General features: G+C 55.4%; 1 protein-coding gene across 4 annotated transcripts; it reads right to left on the bottom strand.

The window, feature by feature from the left end:
* Nucleotides 1-687: 687 nt before the first annotated feature.
* Nucleotides 688-14,332, bottom strand: SLC35C2 (solute carrier family 35 member C2). Of its 4 annotated transcripts, none has more exons than XM_016121241.2 (10): nt 14,232-14,332; nt 8,963-9,340; nt 8,215-8,365; nt 7,259-7,322; nt 6,463-6,535; nt 5,750-5,918; nt 5,584-5,667; nt 3,232-3,407; nt 2,031-2,160; nt 688-1,681 (listed from the first exon to the last, which is right to left on the bottom strand). In XM_016121241.2, exons 2-10 carry the CDS (start codon nt 9,080-9,082, stop codon nt 1,554-1,556), a joined length of 1,095 nt encoding a protein of 364 aa, XP_015976727.2. In that variant the 5' UTR covers nt 9,083-9,340; nt 14,232-14,332; the 3' UTR covers nt 688-1,553. The 4 variants fall into 4 exon arrangements, with proteins under 4 accessions (XP_015976727.2, XP_036085229.1, XP_015976728.2 ...); XM_036229336.1 differs by lacking the exon at nt 14,232-14,332 and adding an exon at nt 11,470-12,390; XM_016121242.2 differs by lacking the exon at nt 14,232-14,332 and adding an exon at nt 9,804-10,188.

Raw genomic sequence — 14,332 nt, 5'->3', positions numbered from 1 at the left:
ACGAGAACATAACTGTGGCCTTTTGATTCTGTCTCCGTGTCTGTGGCAGCTTTCTGGCCACAATGGCAGAGCCGAGTAGCTAAAACAGAGACCATGTGCCCCCCGACTGGAAAATATTTACTACTGGCCCTTTGTAGAGTTTGCCAACTCTGTTCCTCAAGAATTGATGTTCTCTGGGCTGAAGAGTTTTCAAAGCTCCGATGTGAACAATTCGTAGCAAGCCCCATCTCACTCGCCGCCCGCACACACCCACTGCACTCTCGCAAGGCCCCCTGCCTAGACACGCAGCCATGGCAGGCCTGGCAGTTCCGAGTCGCTGCATGGTGCAAGGGCGCCACCTGCTGCGAGTGCCTAAAAGCACCTCGGCCTGGAAAGAGACGGCCCTGCAGCCAGCAGCGAGCACCCTCCCAACCCAGGGGTCCGGCTTGCAGGAGCTGGCCAGGCTTCAGAACCACAGTGCATCGCAGCTGCGACCGGGCTCCTCCCTCCCCATTTTATGAAGACTGCAGTCTCGAGGGGCAGCGTGACTTGTCCAACGTAGGTGAGTAGAAGGCCCAGGTCCCAGACACCCATAACCCGTCCATGAACGTTCCATGGACATACAGGCACACAGACCTGGCCAGAATCCTAGCTTGGCCAGTCACATAGGGCCTTAGTTCCATGGATGTTAAAAGGATTTTCAAAATAAACACTTACATAACATTTAATCTGTTACCCATATTGACTCAATGTTCAGAACGATTCTGAGATAATCGTAACCCCCATTTCATATATGAAAAGATTGTGGGACAGAAAGGTTAAGTAATTTAAGGTCACATAGCTAGTGAGTGACAGTAAGGCTTCAAATCGAGGATGTGAAAACATTGAAGTCCCTGGAATATGGTACTCGGTACACATTACTTTCTTTCCTGCCTGCAGGTGTGGTGGGGCCCCAAGGGAGGGTCCGGCAGCTCGAACAGGAGCACAGTGATGTGGACGCCTGCAGTATGACCAGTCCACCTGAGGAAGGCCCCAGGCAGGCAGAAGGAGAGATGCCAGGCCTGGTCTGCCCCTCTCCACCCCGACAGCTCCAGGCAACACGAGGTGGCCAGTGGACTGTAAACCCTTTATTTCCAAACTATAAATAGATCTGCTCTCTGAGAAAAGATGCTGTGCAGGTGATGAGGCCCCGGCCTCTCCATCCCCCGCTTCCCAAATGCTCCATAGCCCAAACCCAGTCTCCTTAGAAGCCTGTTATGCCTCTGAAATCACAATCTTGGCAGCCAGAGCCTGGCACGCGGTTGAGAACAGCCTTCCTTTCTCCCGCTGCAACTCCAGCACAGCGTGGGCCCTGCTCTCGCCAGGTCCAAGGCTGGCTAGGCGCCCACCCCTCTGTTTGACCAACTCCTTGACCCAATCCCACCACGTGGTCATGTGCTATCCGAGGCCCAGCCTGGACACTCCTGGCTCATTGCTCCCAGCTGCTGTGAGGAGCCACCTGGGTCCCCAAACTGCCATCCGGTATAAGGTTGGGGAGTGGCCTGCTTCCAAGCTGCTCCCCTGGCTGGCAGCTGCTATCCCTGGGCCACGAAGTACTCCTTCTCTTCCTCCCCATTGTCATCCTCCTCTGGCTGGCTGCTCCGGAGCAGCAACTCCAGGTCAGGGGTGGAGCCCAGACCCTTCACGGGTTTAGGGCCATCACCTGGGGACAGAGAGAGACTAGTTACAGCTAATAATGGCTGCCTGGTGTGCCCTGATGTGAATGTGTACTGAGTCACCCAGGCTCCCCCACCAACTCCCTAGAGATGACCCCTGCGTCTTAGGAGTGGCGGCGGTAGAACCACCAGGCACACTTCCTGAATTAGGGACCAGCCGATGCAGAGGCAGCCGAACTGCACAGACAGCAACCGGACTAGGACCGCTCTAGGCAAGTTGAGAGCCACTTGCTTCTTCACGGCAGGGCTGGGTCGAAGGGAAATCAGAGGGGCTGAGAGTCCAGTCATGGGGAGAAAGTCATCGGAACACAGGCTCCCGAAGGGGGCTCCAGTTACCTTTGGAGTGGAGGGCTTTGAGGGCGACATGCAGGGATATGCCTGAGAGGCAGAGGGCAAAGCCCAGCCAGTTCAGGAGGCTGATCTGATCACCCAGCAGATGAGCTGCCAACAGTAAAGTGCAGACTTCCTGTGGGCAGAGAAGCAGGAAGGAGGTGATCAGCAGGAACTGGCCCCTTTGTGAGGAGGAACGTGGAGGGCTAAGGCACTGGGCATACCCGCAGGAAGGAGCCAGCCCCGCCCAAACTCCCAGGCCGAGGCAGGGGAAGCTTCCACAGGCTCAGAGGACCAGGCCCGCCTGTAACACTTCTCTCCCTTTGTTGCTGAGATGCAGCAAAGGAGCCGCTTTTCACAGAATTCTGTCAGAATTAAGAGGTAAACCAAATCCAGTGTGTCCACGGGAATGAAGGAGAGCTGCCCTTCTAGAAGGCACCTACAGTTGGAGCGCTCTCAGCCACCAGGGAGAATGCGGTCACACTAGGGTCTACAGGACACTCACTGGTCCCGGGGTTCAGCATACACAGTGACTGCAAACAGCACTGCGAGATAATTCATTCTGAGAACCACAGCTTGTATCTCGTACGTGGCTGGCAACCAGAAGACCCTCGGGGACACCTACATTTCTGCTTTTGGGCAACACTGCTCCAGCGTCAGCGTCACCTGGTCAGGGCAGTCGCCCTCCCCGATCAGGGAGGAGGGCGAGATGGTCGGGGAGGGAGGGGGCATGTGAGGAGAGGAGGGGCAAGGCGGCGGGAAAGGCAGGACAGGCAAACGCAGGGCACTCAGGACACACGCATCCCTGGCTGAGCCCATGCAGACACTGCCCATCACAGGACTTTTTACTGATCAGTCTGGATGGGGCTTCAGGCTGCTGCCAAATGACCAGGGTTGGCATTCCTGGTAATTATAAATGCTTCCCAGGCCTAGAGGAGTCCGACCCGGCTCTGCATGCCAGCTCGGCCACCACGCTGTGTTCTCTTCAGTAGGAGCAGCTCTTCATGTCTGATGACCACCCCACCCACAGGGCGCAGTGAGGATGCGAGGGGACCAGAAGAGAACGTGGCACTTGGCACCCTAATGAGGCACTTCTGCGTCTTCTCCGGAGGCCCTGAGTGCAGGAGCTGGGACAGGAGCTCCTGCTGAGAAAAACCCTCAGGAGGCTACCCTCTACGACAGGACTGGGGTCACCCCCAGTCTGTACCTTAAAAATGCCGGCAATGGAGAGAGTGAGGCTGGAGGTTCTGGAGACCAGGAGGAACTCAGAGAAGCCCAAACCAAAGGCAAGAATCCCACCGAGGAAGAGGCTCCCGAGTACCCGCAGGAGCGGCCCTGTGTCTTGGAAACGGAAGATTTTCTCAGATGTGGACAAATGGAGACCTGAAAGCAATGAGGGAAGAGAGGGGCGGCCACGTCCTGGGTGTGCCCGCCCCGGCGGCCCCGCCCTCCCAGCAGCCCGCTGAGATCTGCCGCTGTCGGGCAGCGCAGAGCCCGCAGAGCGTCCTTCCTGACACCTGCTGACTGAGGACCTGAGGAGAAGGATGGGAGGAGCCCACGCAGGGGGACACCGGGGAAGCAGCGATGGCTGCCAGAGCCGGCCGGAGATCTGATGGGAAGTGGTGGGAGGGGCTGTGCAGGCTCTGGGTTGAGCGGAGGAAGCGGGCGCGGCAGAGAAAACCACTGAGGCGCGCTGCTCTTTCACAGGCAGCTCCCCACCCTCCATGGGGAGGAGGGGCGGAGCTGGTGACTTCATGTGGCCTTTGCAGCTGTGATAACTAGTGGGCCAAAGAGAGGTGGGGCAGCCCATCAAGTGAGGACGGCTGATGTCCTGGTTCACTTGGGGAGTCCCTAGTTCTCACTTTCAGGCGGGGACAAAACTCCACCCTTACGATCATCCTTCGCCATTTCCATCCAGGCTTTGCCATTACAGAGCTGTGGGACTTGCCAAGACGCCCCTTCCTGAAGCAGTTTCCCCACTAGCAACATGGAAGGGTTGGGACTAGACCAGTGTTTCTCAAACAGATGGTATAATTTCATGAACAGTTCTCAAAAAGCAAACACTGCATATAAATATACGACAAATGCCATGGTCCCTTGTTCCAGAGACACCCACACAAGCATCCATGCACCCAACTTTCAGAGGGTTCCTGGTTCTGCAACGCTGTCCATCCAAGAGATGACTGCTGTCCCCCCCTGCAGGAAAGGTCCCTTTAAGGTGTGAAGTGATCCCTGAATGAGGCACAAAGGACACACCTGTGGGAACAGGAGGCTGGCCGAAGACTTAAGAGATTGTTTTGGAGGGAAGGACCGAGGAAACAGTGACAGTGCCCCCACCTCAGGCAAACAGCCTCCCGACATAGGCCACCTTGTCTGGTGCTGGGCTCAGCAGTACTGCAGAGGCGTCGGCAAATTGAAGGGAATTCGGGGAAAGCAACATAAGTAATGAAGGCGCTTGGGGGATTAATTTACCAGAAAAGATTAGAGGAGCTAAATCCACGCAGCTCTGCTAAGTGACGACTACCAGGGGCTTTTGGCTGAGGGTTTACAGGGATGGGGAATGGTGTAAATGCCCAGGGAGGGAGGGAGGGAGAGTGTGGCGTTTGGTACAGGGGGCCACAATGAAAAAACGGGGAGATTTTTAAAAGGTAAAAAAATGAGGCTGCAGAACAGAAGTTTCCTGGACAACGGGGCTGCAGAATAATTTTCTCAGAGAGGTTCCAGATGCTTCACTGCTTGAAACTTAAATGGATGTGGACAGAATTTTCCGTAATGACCCTGAGGACAGAAGGGACTCTGGGAGGAAGGATAAACAGACTGGGACAAAGACTAATCCCAAAACATCGGAGAAAGGGATGTGACGCTGTACCTCCAGGCCTAGGCCTTTCAGCTTCTCTGAGAAATGACAGGCTGCCCCCAAGCCCCCAACCCCCGCTCCAGAAATGCGCACCCAGCCAATCCAGCACACACTTGACACATCTGAGCCTACGGTTCCCACTTCCTGGTCTGTGCCGCCCCCAAGGGCCTGTCAAAGTCTCATTCATCCTCTGAATACTCGAATACACGTCTGGGAAGCCTTCTGACTCGCCTTTCCACCCTAGCATCCTGAGACAACTCCTGACCCTCTGCTCCTTCTAAGATGCAGGACGCAGCATAATAGTTATGAGGGACTCTGGAGCCATGGGGCCTGGGGCAAGGTTATCTTTATTGCTCTCTACCTCAGTTTCTTCCACCTGCCAATGGGTATACTAACACTACTGCCATGCAGGGTTTTGGAGAATATTAAAGAGTGAATATATTTAAAATAAATAGAACAATCCCGACACACCTTTTGAGCTGTACACATTCACTGTCACGGTCATCTGCTGTACTTAATACACACTTTCTACACAGCGTTTATCATGCTAGATTCTAGTTGCTCAGTTAAAGTGTCTGTCCAGCCCCTGGGCACTGCCAGGGGAGGGGCTGCATCTTTGATCTCTGCATCTTCTACAACTACCACCGTGTTCGGCTCAGAGCAGGGATTAGCAATCTGTTGCACTGAGATGCCCCAACCTACCTTCAAATATGGCAAAGAGAGGGAAGAGCCCGAGAAACATGAGCGGCTGCAGGTGGAACATGGTGTCAATGGGGTTCTGGAGTCCTGTAGGATGGGGACATGGGCAAGCTGTCAGGCCTGGCCTGGCCTGCCTCCACCCCACCTGGTGCCCAGGACCCTCTCTCACCAAGTTCCGCCTTCTGCAGAAGCATCTGGGTAAGGGTCCAGCGAATGCCACCAATGAACGAGGCCCCCAGCACCAAGGCAAAGCCCTCCATGTTGAACTGCGTGGACTTGTAGGTGAACATGAAGAGGCCCCCGGCGATAAGGAGGACCACCAGGACCAGAGCCGCACGCTATTGGAATGGGGAGCAGTGGCAACTGACTTGGGGGTCTTGAGGTCATCAAACCTGGAATGTGGGGGTCAGCAGCCATCTCGGCTGCCCGTTTTCCCCACCACCTGGCAGGTTCTGGGCAGTTCCTTCTCACCCATGTTTGCAGAGCTGACATTCAGCTGCCACATACCCAACACCCCTACCCGACCTAAAACACTGACGTGCTTTCCTGTGGCTGCCCTTGGTCCCCAAGTGGCCTCGCTGCCTCCCCTGTACTGGCAAACAAAAGGTGCTGCCCTGCACAGCGGGGAGCCTCCAGGCCCCCGCCTGACCTGACCCTCGTCCTTGAATCCTTCTCACTTGGTCGTTGCCCCTGCCTGCCACACTGGCTTTCTAAAAACTGTCAGTAGTGCTGAATCCTAGGTCGTTCCTCAGTGACGGGAATTTCTGCCACCTGGGCTGGGCTTGTCTCTTGTCGCACAGTGACAAACCACAGCTCATATCCCCCTTTTTATTCCTGGCGTCTGCGGGGGCAGCAGGGACAAAAGGGAAGCTGGGGCCTCACCAGCTCCTCCAGCTTGAAGATCAGAGAGAAGATCAAGATGAAGAGCACGGCTGAGGATTTGGTCATTGTGTACCTGGAAGCAAAAATCACCACAATGCACCGCTGGAGCCTGGGGCTCAGACTTGCCATCGTGAAAGGAGCCCACAGCACAATCAGTGGGCGAGAAAAGGGGGGAGCTCCCTGACCTCCTGGAGGGCAACTGGCTCTGCTGAGGGCAGCAGGGCAATCAGGGTACAAAAAACCAAAACAAGGTGGCCTGAGTCATCTGGGCTGGTGCGTGACCTTTAATCGGAAGAAATCTATGACTAACAGGCCTCTGATTATCACAGGGTGCAAGGCTGCAGGTCTGACAGTGAGCTCACAGAGACCTATTATTATCTACCCCTCAGTGGAGACCAGAATGAGGAAGGAAGGATGGGAGGAGGAGAAAAAGAGAAGGCAGGGGCTGTGCTCTCTGAAGCACAAAATTGGAGATAAGAACTAACTTGTGCCTCCCCTCTGTGCATCTGTGTGCACTGCCCTTTCTCCCCTGCCATGGCTGTCGTCGTTTTGTCTGAGCCCTCGGCTTCCCTAGGCCACCTGGCAGGCAGACGCAGCATCCCCTCTGCACCCGACTTAAGAAAGAGGCTGATGAGTTTCGGGACAGCTGCTGGGCGTCAGGGCGGGGCTGAGAGAGGAGGGCTGGTCCCAGAGGGCGGTGTCGAGGCTGGGCTATCGGCCAGGCGTGCAGACAGCCAGCAGGACAGACAGAGAGCCGAAGCCTGAAGCGAGGTGGCGAGGCGTGGCCGGTACTCACAGTGAGACGGTGATGTAAAGGAAGCTCCAGTTGGACAAGCCCACGTCAAGTGCTGTTGCCAGTGCTGTGGAGACAAGGGGCATCCGCGGGACATGCGGCATGGCAGGCCGGTGTGGGGGTGCCAGCTGTCAGAATACTTCCGCGAGGCTTCTGAGAGCCCCCACTTAGCCCCGCTCATCCTGGCTTTCTCTGGGGCCTGTGGACCCTCCCTTTTTAGCCAGCAACTAAAAGGTTGACTCCTGGCCAAAAAAAGGGGTGTGTGGGGGGTCTGCTCCAGCGTCTGGGCTGTAGTCCATTCTGACTGGCTGGGGCCTGTGTCATTCCCACTTGTTAAATATTTTGAACACCCCGTGATGAGGGGTATTAATCTGACCCCGCTGATCCCGTTAGTGAAAACGCTACAGAGGGGTCGCAGAGGAGGACCGGCCCTCCAGGATCTGCCCCTGCCACCCTCTCAGTTCTCATTTCTCCCACTAACTCTCCCCAACGCTGAGCTCTCGGCATCCTGAGACACTTTCAGTTCCCATTCAGACCTCCACGTACACTAAACCTCTCCTGGTCATAGGACCGGCCAGTCCTACTCACCTCCCACTCTCTCAGCCAGCTCAGGCCTCGCTCTGGGGAACCCTGCCCAGCACCCAGTGCCCATCCCGGCCTTGATTGGTCCCCTTTGTGCTCAGCACAAGGGCAGGGATGCACCCTGCTCTCCACTGTCTCCAGGCCTTGGTGCACGGCCCGGTGCAGTGTTCAAGGCCGAGGGAAGTACAAAGCCCCCGCCGCACTGGCCTTTCTCTGGGTGTGCATGGGGGGGGGTAGGCAGGTGGGGGGCACGTAAGAGACAGAAGTGGGGACAGGAAAGGGCAGGACGAGAAGAGTGAGGAAGCATGGGGGGGGGGCAAGACGGCTTCCCAAACAACCCTCCTCCCACCGCGCCCCCCACCCCCATGGGCACACACCTGTCGGAGCTACTCTTCTGAGGTAGTCAGTCCAGCTCAGCACCACGCGCGCCCTGTGGCTGGAGCACTGAACCAGCGCCCTGGACAGGGCCGAGAACAGGAAGATCACAGCCAGGTGCAGCATTGTCATGAAGAGGGGGAAGTGGAAGCTCTGTATGGGGTCCAAAGCACAGGCGGCGCAGGCGGTGTAGAGTGCCGCCCGCACCCGGCTGCCTCTTCCCTCCCGCCTCGGCTCGGTGGCCGTGGTGCTAACTCGGTGCTCCACGAGGGCTTTGCAGCGTACGAGGGGCTTCCGCCCACATTACAGTTACTGGGAAGCGACTTAGTCCCCATTTTGGAGGTCACAGAGAGAACAGGTGGCAGAGCAGGTCTCAATCAGAGGGTGGGGGCGTCTCTACCCCTACGACAGCCTGCCGGCTGCAGCCCGCACCCAGGTAAGGGCCAGTGTGGGCCGGGACGGACGTGCTGAGCGGTCACTGGAGTACCGAACTACTTCTCTATTGGTTGGTCAACGGCGGCTGCCTTAAGCCTCCCAAGTCTCCCCCTTCCTGATTTCCTCTCAATCCAAACACTTCCGGGGATCATGGTGTGGCAGGGCAGGCTGCAGAGCCCTGTCCCCTCGCTAGTGTGACAAGCCTCCAGTTTGACTGGTTGCAGTCCATGCATTCCTGTTGTTAAATATTAGGGACACTGTAGCCCAGCCACCTCCCTCCCACCCCCCCCCCCGCACTGCAGGCCGCTAAGTTACCTTTGTCAGCCATTTGTTGTAGAAGGTGATGCCGATGGAGAAGCAGTAATAAAGAAGGACCAGCCCCAGACTCAGCACCGCCTTCCACACAAAGGCCACGTCGAGGGCCCACCTCCCCATCCGTGGCAGCGGCGATTCCCCAGCACGGCGTCAGTGGGGGCAGGCACCCCTCCCGAAGACAGGCCACAGAAGAGCTGGTCGAGCTGGGCCACGACTTTCAACAGGGACGTCTCCTGGTGAGAGGAGTCTTCTTCACCTCCATGATTCAGGATGTTCAGCAGAGCCCTCGGCGAAGTGCTCACCTAAGGGGCTGGTGGCCTGAGCCGACCTTCTCCATGGTTAACCAGATGCACGGCTCACAGGTCCCCAGGTCTGACGCTAGAAGGGTGAAAAGGCAGCTCTGGTGGCCTGGACAGAGGGAGGGCCGCCTGGCTGCATCCACCCCATTCCTGTCCCATAGGGAGATCAGAACATACAGGACAAGAAGGAGCCCACATCCGGCACAGGCACTCACAGCAGAGTTCCCCGTCACATTCTCTCTCTTGTCATCTCAAGCTGTTCTCTACGAATTGCCATCAAAGTGACCTTTTACAAACATAAATCTGATCACGTCAGACCACTGCTTTAAAGCCCTTCAGTGGCCTCCTGTGCTCTTATGATAAAAATCAAAGCAGATAAGAGGGCCTGATGGGGCCCCTGCCAGCCTCGCTCAGCCCCTGGCTCTCTATGCCCTCTTCCCACAGGCCACCTTCCAGTTCCCCAAACACGCCAGGCTCCTTCCTGCTGCCAGAAGGAACAGAATGCTCTGCCCTTCCCTCCTTCCTCAGCTGATCCTACTTACCTCCAGCATAAATGGAGCTTCTTCAGGCACCCCACCCCTTGATGGGTATCGAGGCTGCTCTCACAGCTCCCCTACTTCTCCTCCATTCGCCCGGTGTAGGGCGTGATGATTCGAGGGATGTCTGTGTCCCCTGGGAGGCTGTGAGCTCCACAAAGACAGGGACCACTGTGTCCATGTTAGTCCCACACCTCACCCGCCATATTTTTAAGTTCTCATATGGTTTGATGATTCAATGCAAGAGAGTGGAGTGGGCACGTGATGTCCAGGAAACTAACTGGTCTTCAATTGGGTCACTAATCTGGTGTTAAAAATGGCACAGGAAACCAACACCTCCTTGCCCTAGCCTCTAACGACCACTCCCTCAGACGCGGTGGCTGCCTAAGGGTCTTGCCAAACTAAACCACCCCCTGGCTCCCTATCACCCCGCCGACCCCAGTGAGCGCCCGGGGCGTGCCAGGCCCTCAGGAGACCGGGCAGACCCCCCCCCCCCAGCATTACCCCACCTGCTGCTTCATCTGTGTGCCCGCCCCTCCTCCCACCTTGCTTTGAGATGTTCCCACCCTGCTGAGATGCCACCTCCTTCTTGAAGCCTTCCTAGAACCATCTGATCAGACATACCCTGACTTCCTTTCTGAAGAGAGCATCTACACCAGTTTGCAGAAACCTGGGTCCTTTCCCCTTTCCCAAGGCAAACTGGGAGCTGGCACAAGGCTCATGACCCAAAGGACACCCTAGAGCCATGGTTCTCTTCAGGGCCACTTTGGAAACCTGTGGTCTGTTTTGAGGGGACACTCCTAGCTTGAGTGGGTGGGGACTATGAGGGGACAGTCCACATAACTAAGAAGTGTTTTGCATCCAGTATGACTTTGACACTCCTGCAGGTGAAAGGTCTGCTTAAAATGACCTGAACCTAGAACCTGACTGTTTTACAGGTAGCACAGAGCAGCTTTTCCATGGTTCTACTAGGTACAAAAATTCCCAAGAATGCACTTGCCACGTACACTGGGGGAAGACTGAACTGACTTTGATAAAAGGGTACCAGGAGCTCCCAGTTTGGAAAAAGCACATCGTCTACAGCCACAGCACGCACGGTTTCACGCTGCCAACACGGCACGGCTGCAGCGCTGTGCTCTGCGGCCAACACATTCCCAGAGGCTCTACGGAGCGGCGACAGCATCGACTGTTCCAACGCGGCTTCTAGTTTCCTTGTGCCCAGGAACTACGTATTGAAGCACTTAATTAACAATTACTTTCCTTTTATTTTTCTTTTACATTATATGGTTAGGGCATTGCCAATTTTTAAAACATTATGCGTAGGCAGTTCTTATGAACCATAAGTCTCATTTTAAGATAATAAGAGGGGTTGGTTAAAAAATTATTTGTCATTAAAAAGAGAGTGTTGCATCCACGGGGTTGAGAACCACTGTGCTGCGTGACCCGCTCCTTAAAGCGCCTCCTGGGAGCCGACACTGGCCCGGTGCACCCTCCCTCTGACCGCCCCGTCAACTACAGAAGATCCAACTGCCTGCTCGTCCTCTTCGCTTAGATGTCTCACGTCAGGCATCTCACACTGGCCTGTCCAAAACCGACTCCTGTTTTCCAGGGTCATCCATCCTCCACCAAACCTGCTCCTCTTCCCACCTCAGCCAGCAGCACCACCACTCACCTAGTTGCTCGGCCCAGAAACTTTGTTCTCATCCTTCATTCCTCTTTCTCTCGGCTCACATTCAGTCAACAAATACTGTCAGCTCTACCTTCAAAAAACATCCCAAGCCAGGTCACATCTCCTAACCGTCACCACGACCATCCGAGCCATCATCTCCTCTCCCCGACACATGCATTAGTCTCCTATATGGTTTCCTCTGCTTCTCCCCGCACCTCCCACAGTAAGACTCCTGCTAACACAGCTGAAGAGTGGGGTCTAAAAGAGCTCAAGGCCAATATTCTTTCCTCTAGACCAGGGTTGCTCGACCTTGGCAAAATTGGCATTTGGAGCCAGACACTTCCTCGTGGAGAGAAGGCCCTGTCCTGTACACTGTAGGAAATTTTAGCAGCATTCTTGCTCTCTATCCAAGAGATACTTATAGCATACCTTCTCCCTCATCCCAAGTAGTGACAGTATCTCCAGACATTGCCAAATGTCACCTGCGGGCAAAACTGCTCTGTGCTGAGAATGACAGCTAACATCACGCGGGTGATGACGGGGCCTGCTGGTACTAAGGGAGCTTTCTCCCGGTAGTCCCTCCCCATGGCCCCTGCCCACGCTTCTAAGCCAGGGCGGCCTGCACCCTTCTGTGTTAACTGTTCGTACCTTCTGCTTTTGCTGCTGTTCCTCCTGCAACATTGCAATGTCCTCCCTCCTCTATTCAAACCTTGCACTTCCTTCAAAGAGCCAGTCCAGGTTCCCCACCTCTACGTCACCGTGACTTCCCCAGCCACAGAGAGCACCATCTGAACGTTACCAACACTCATTCTCTCATCATCATTTGGAAGGTCGCCTAACCCGAAATACAAAATCAATCTCAGCTTGAAGCGTTCTTGGAAATCATCTAGCCACTTACTCAATGTGCACTTATTAAGCACTTCTGTATACCTAGCACTGAAGGTAGAGAAATGTAATTATAAGGTCTCCACCTTTATTTTATAATAAGGGAAACCAGGCTTAAAAGAACAAATGCTTTTTCAAATCTCACTTTCCCAGGAAAGGAATTTCATAGTCTGCCTTACTTTCCTTATGGGGCAGTCTAGCTGGGAGCAGGAGCCACATCAGGGTAGGGCTGGTGCATCACGGTAGCTCCTAGCTCCCCTTAATTTACCGAACTGTAACATGGGCAGTGAAGTTTAGCACCTAAAAGTGTGGGCCTAGAGTGAAAAAGATCTAGGCTCAAATCCTGGCTCCTCGACTTACCACTTTCTGTTATCTGACTTCTGGACCTCGGTCTCCCTAACTGCAGAGGAAGATAAAATCATGTGTGTCCTGGGAGAGGAGTCAATGGTATCAGGTACAGCACCTGATGTGGGCTAATAGCATGGACTCAGGCCCCTCCCTCCTCGTCCCCTTAGAGAAACTTCCCCAGCCGGTCCCTGCTGCTTCACTGAGTCATCACATCCTCCTTCACATTGCCCCTTCAAGGGCCAAGTCTCCATTCCCATCAGCATCTTACACAACTGATCACTTTCTCCTCTTGGGAAAACAATCTTGGATGTCACACCACTGTCTCCTGGGTTTTCTGCTTTTATGGACTCCTTCTTGGTCTTCTTTAATGGCTCCTCCGCATAAACCCAACCTGTACAAACTGGATGCCTGAGAGTTGGACTCCGGCTTCTTTATCTTAATTTTCACCTTGCGTTATCCCATCCTAACCAATCAAAACGCCAATGATTTGTAAATTCCTTTCATTAGCCCTAACCCTTTCTGTGATCTCCAGTTTAGGACATCTAACTAGGACCTTTGTAGCTCCACTCAAGATACCAAAAACTTAGGGTATCCCAAGCCAATTCCTTGATTCATGCCATTAGTAAATGACAACATAATATACTTGGTTACTTAAGCCTGAACCCCAAATCGACGAGGAGGTCATCCTTGACCACTCTTTCCTTCCTCAAATCCTGTCCTGCCTGTCAGGTTCCACCTCTGATATACTTCTTGATCTATCTATTTCTCTTCACCTCTGCTCCACCATCACAGCCTAAGCTACAATTATTTTTCACCTACTGACTGCAAGCCTCCTAACTGGTATTCCTGCTTCCTCTACAGCCCTGCTGCCTGGAGCCCACAAAGCAGCTGGAGAGATGGCTTAAGCACAGAGAGCAGACCATGTCCTCACAGAGCTAACCCAACTCCTCAGAAGGCCAACGAGGAAGGCATCCCACCATCTGGCCTCTGCCAAACATCTGCGACCTCATTCTCCCATCTTTCTTCCCCAGCAACAGCCACGCTGGCCCCGGGGGGTTTGTCAAACACATCAAGCCTGTGTCCTTCTCTGCTGTTTACACTGCCTAGAACTCTTGTTTCACAGACCTTTGCTTGGCTGAACTCTCGAAAGCCCTCTCATCATCCTCATGGCTCCTCCCACTACCTGACGTTTCCTCGTTCGCTCACGAGTTTACCGCCCGCCTCCTCACTCGAAGACCCCCCCCCCCCGCGGGATGCAGCCTGTCCACCGACAGAGCCGTACTGGCGTGATTCCTGCTGGGGTCCAGGCCCCGCTTGTCGCTGGAGATCAGCGAATGCCCGGGGAAACGCGCGCGGCTGGCGGCCGAGCACAGCGCAAGGAAGCCCCGGTCTCCTCCGCGGCGGGCACACAGAGGCCCGGGCGCGCCCCACGCAGAGGCGCGCAGAGGCCAGCGGGCACCCGGCTCCCCCGCCCAGCCCCCACCCTCCCTGGCCCCGGGAGCGCGCGGGAGGGCCGCAGCGCGCCCACTCACCTCCGCCGCGGGCGCTCCTGGCCGAGGTCCTCTTGCCGGAAATGCGAGGCCGAGCGCTACGCCACCTGGGACGGCATTTCCGCCCGAAACCGCTGCGGGCG

Source organism: Rousettus aegyptiacus, unplaced genomic scaffold, assembly GCF_014176215.1.
Source record: "Rousettus aegyptiacus isolate mRouAeg1 unplaced genomic scaffold, mRouAeg1.p scaffold_m13_p_12, whole genome shotgun sequence".
Taxonomy (NCBI): Eukaryota; Metazoa; Chordata; class Mammalia; order Chiroptera; family Pteropodidae; genus Rousettus; species Rousettus aegyptiacus.
This window is presented reverse-complemented; position numbering and strand designations above follow the sequence as displayed.

What these genes read in the sequence shown, in the direction of transcription:
- SLC35C2 (XM_016121241.2), bottom strand. Translation starts at nt 9,082, where the DNA reads ATGGGGAGGTGGGCCCTCGACGTGGCCTTTGTGTGGAAGGCGGTGCTG. An exon ending in TCTTCAAGCTGGAGGAGCTG is followed by an intron (nt 5,919 to 6,462) that starts GTGAGGCCCCAG and finishes CCATTCCAATAG; the next exon opens with CGTGCGGCTCTGGTCCTGGT. An exon ending in TCTGCAGAAGGCGGAACTTG is followed by an intron (nt 5,668 to 5,749) that starts GTGAGAGAGGGT and finishes CCCATCCTACAG; the next exon opens with GACTCCAGAACCCCATTGAC.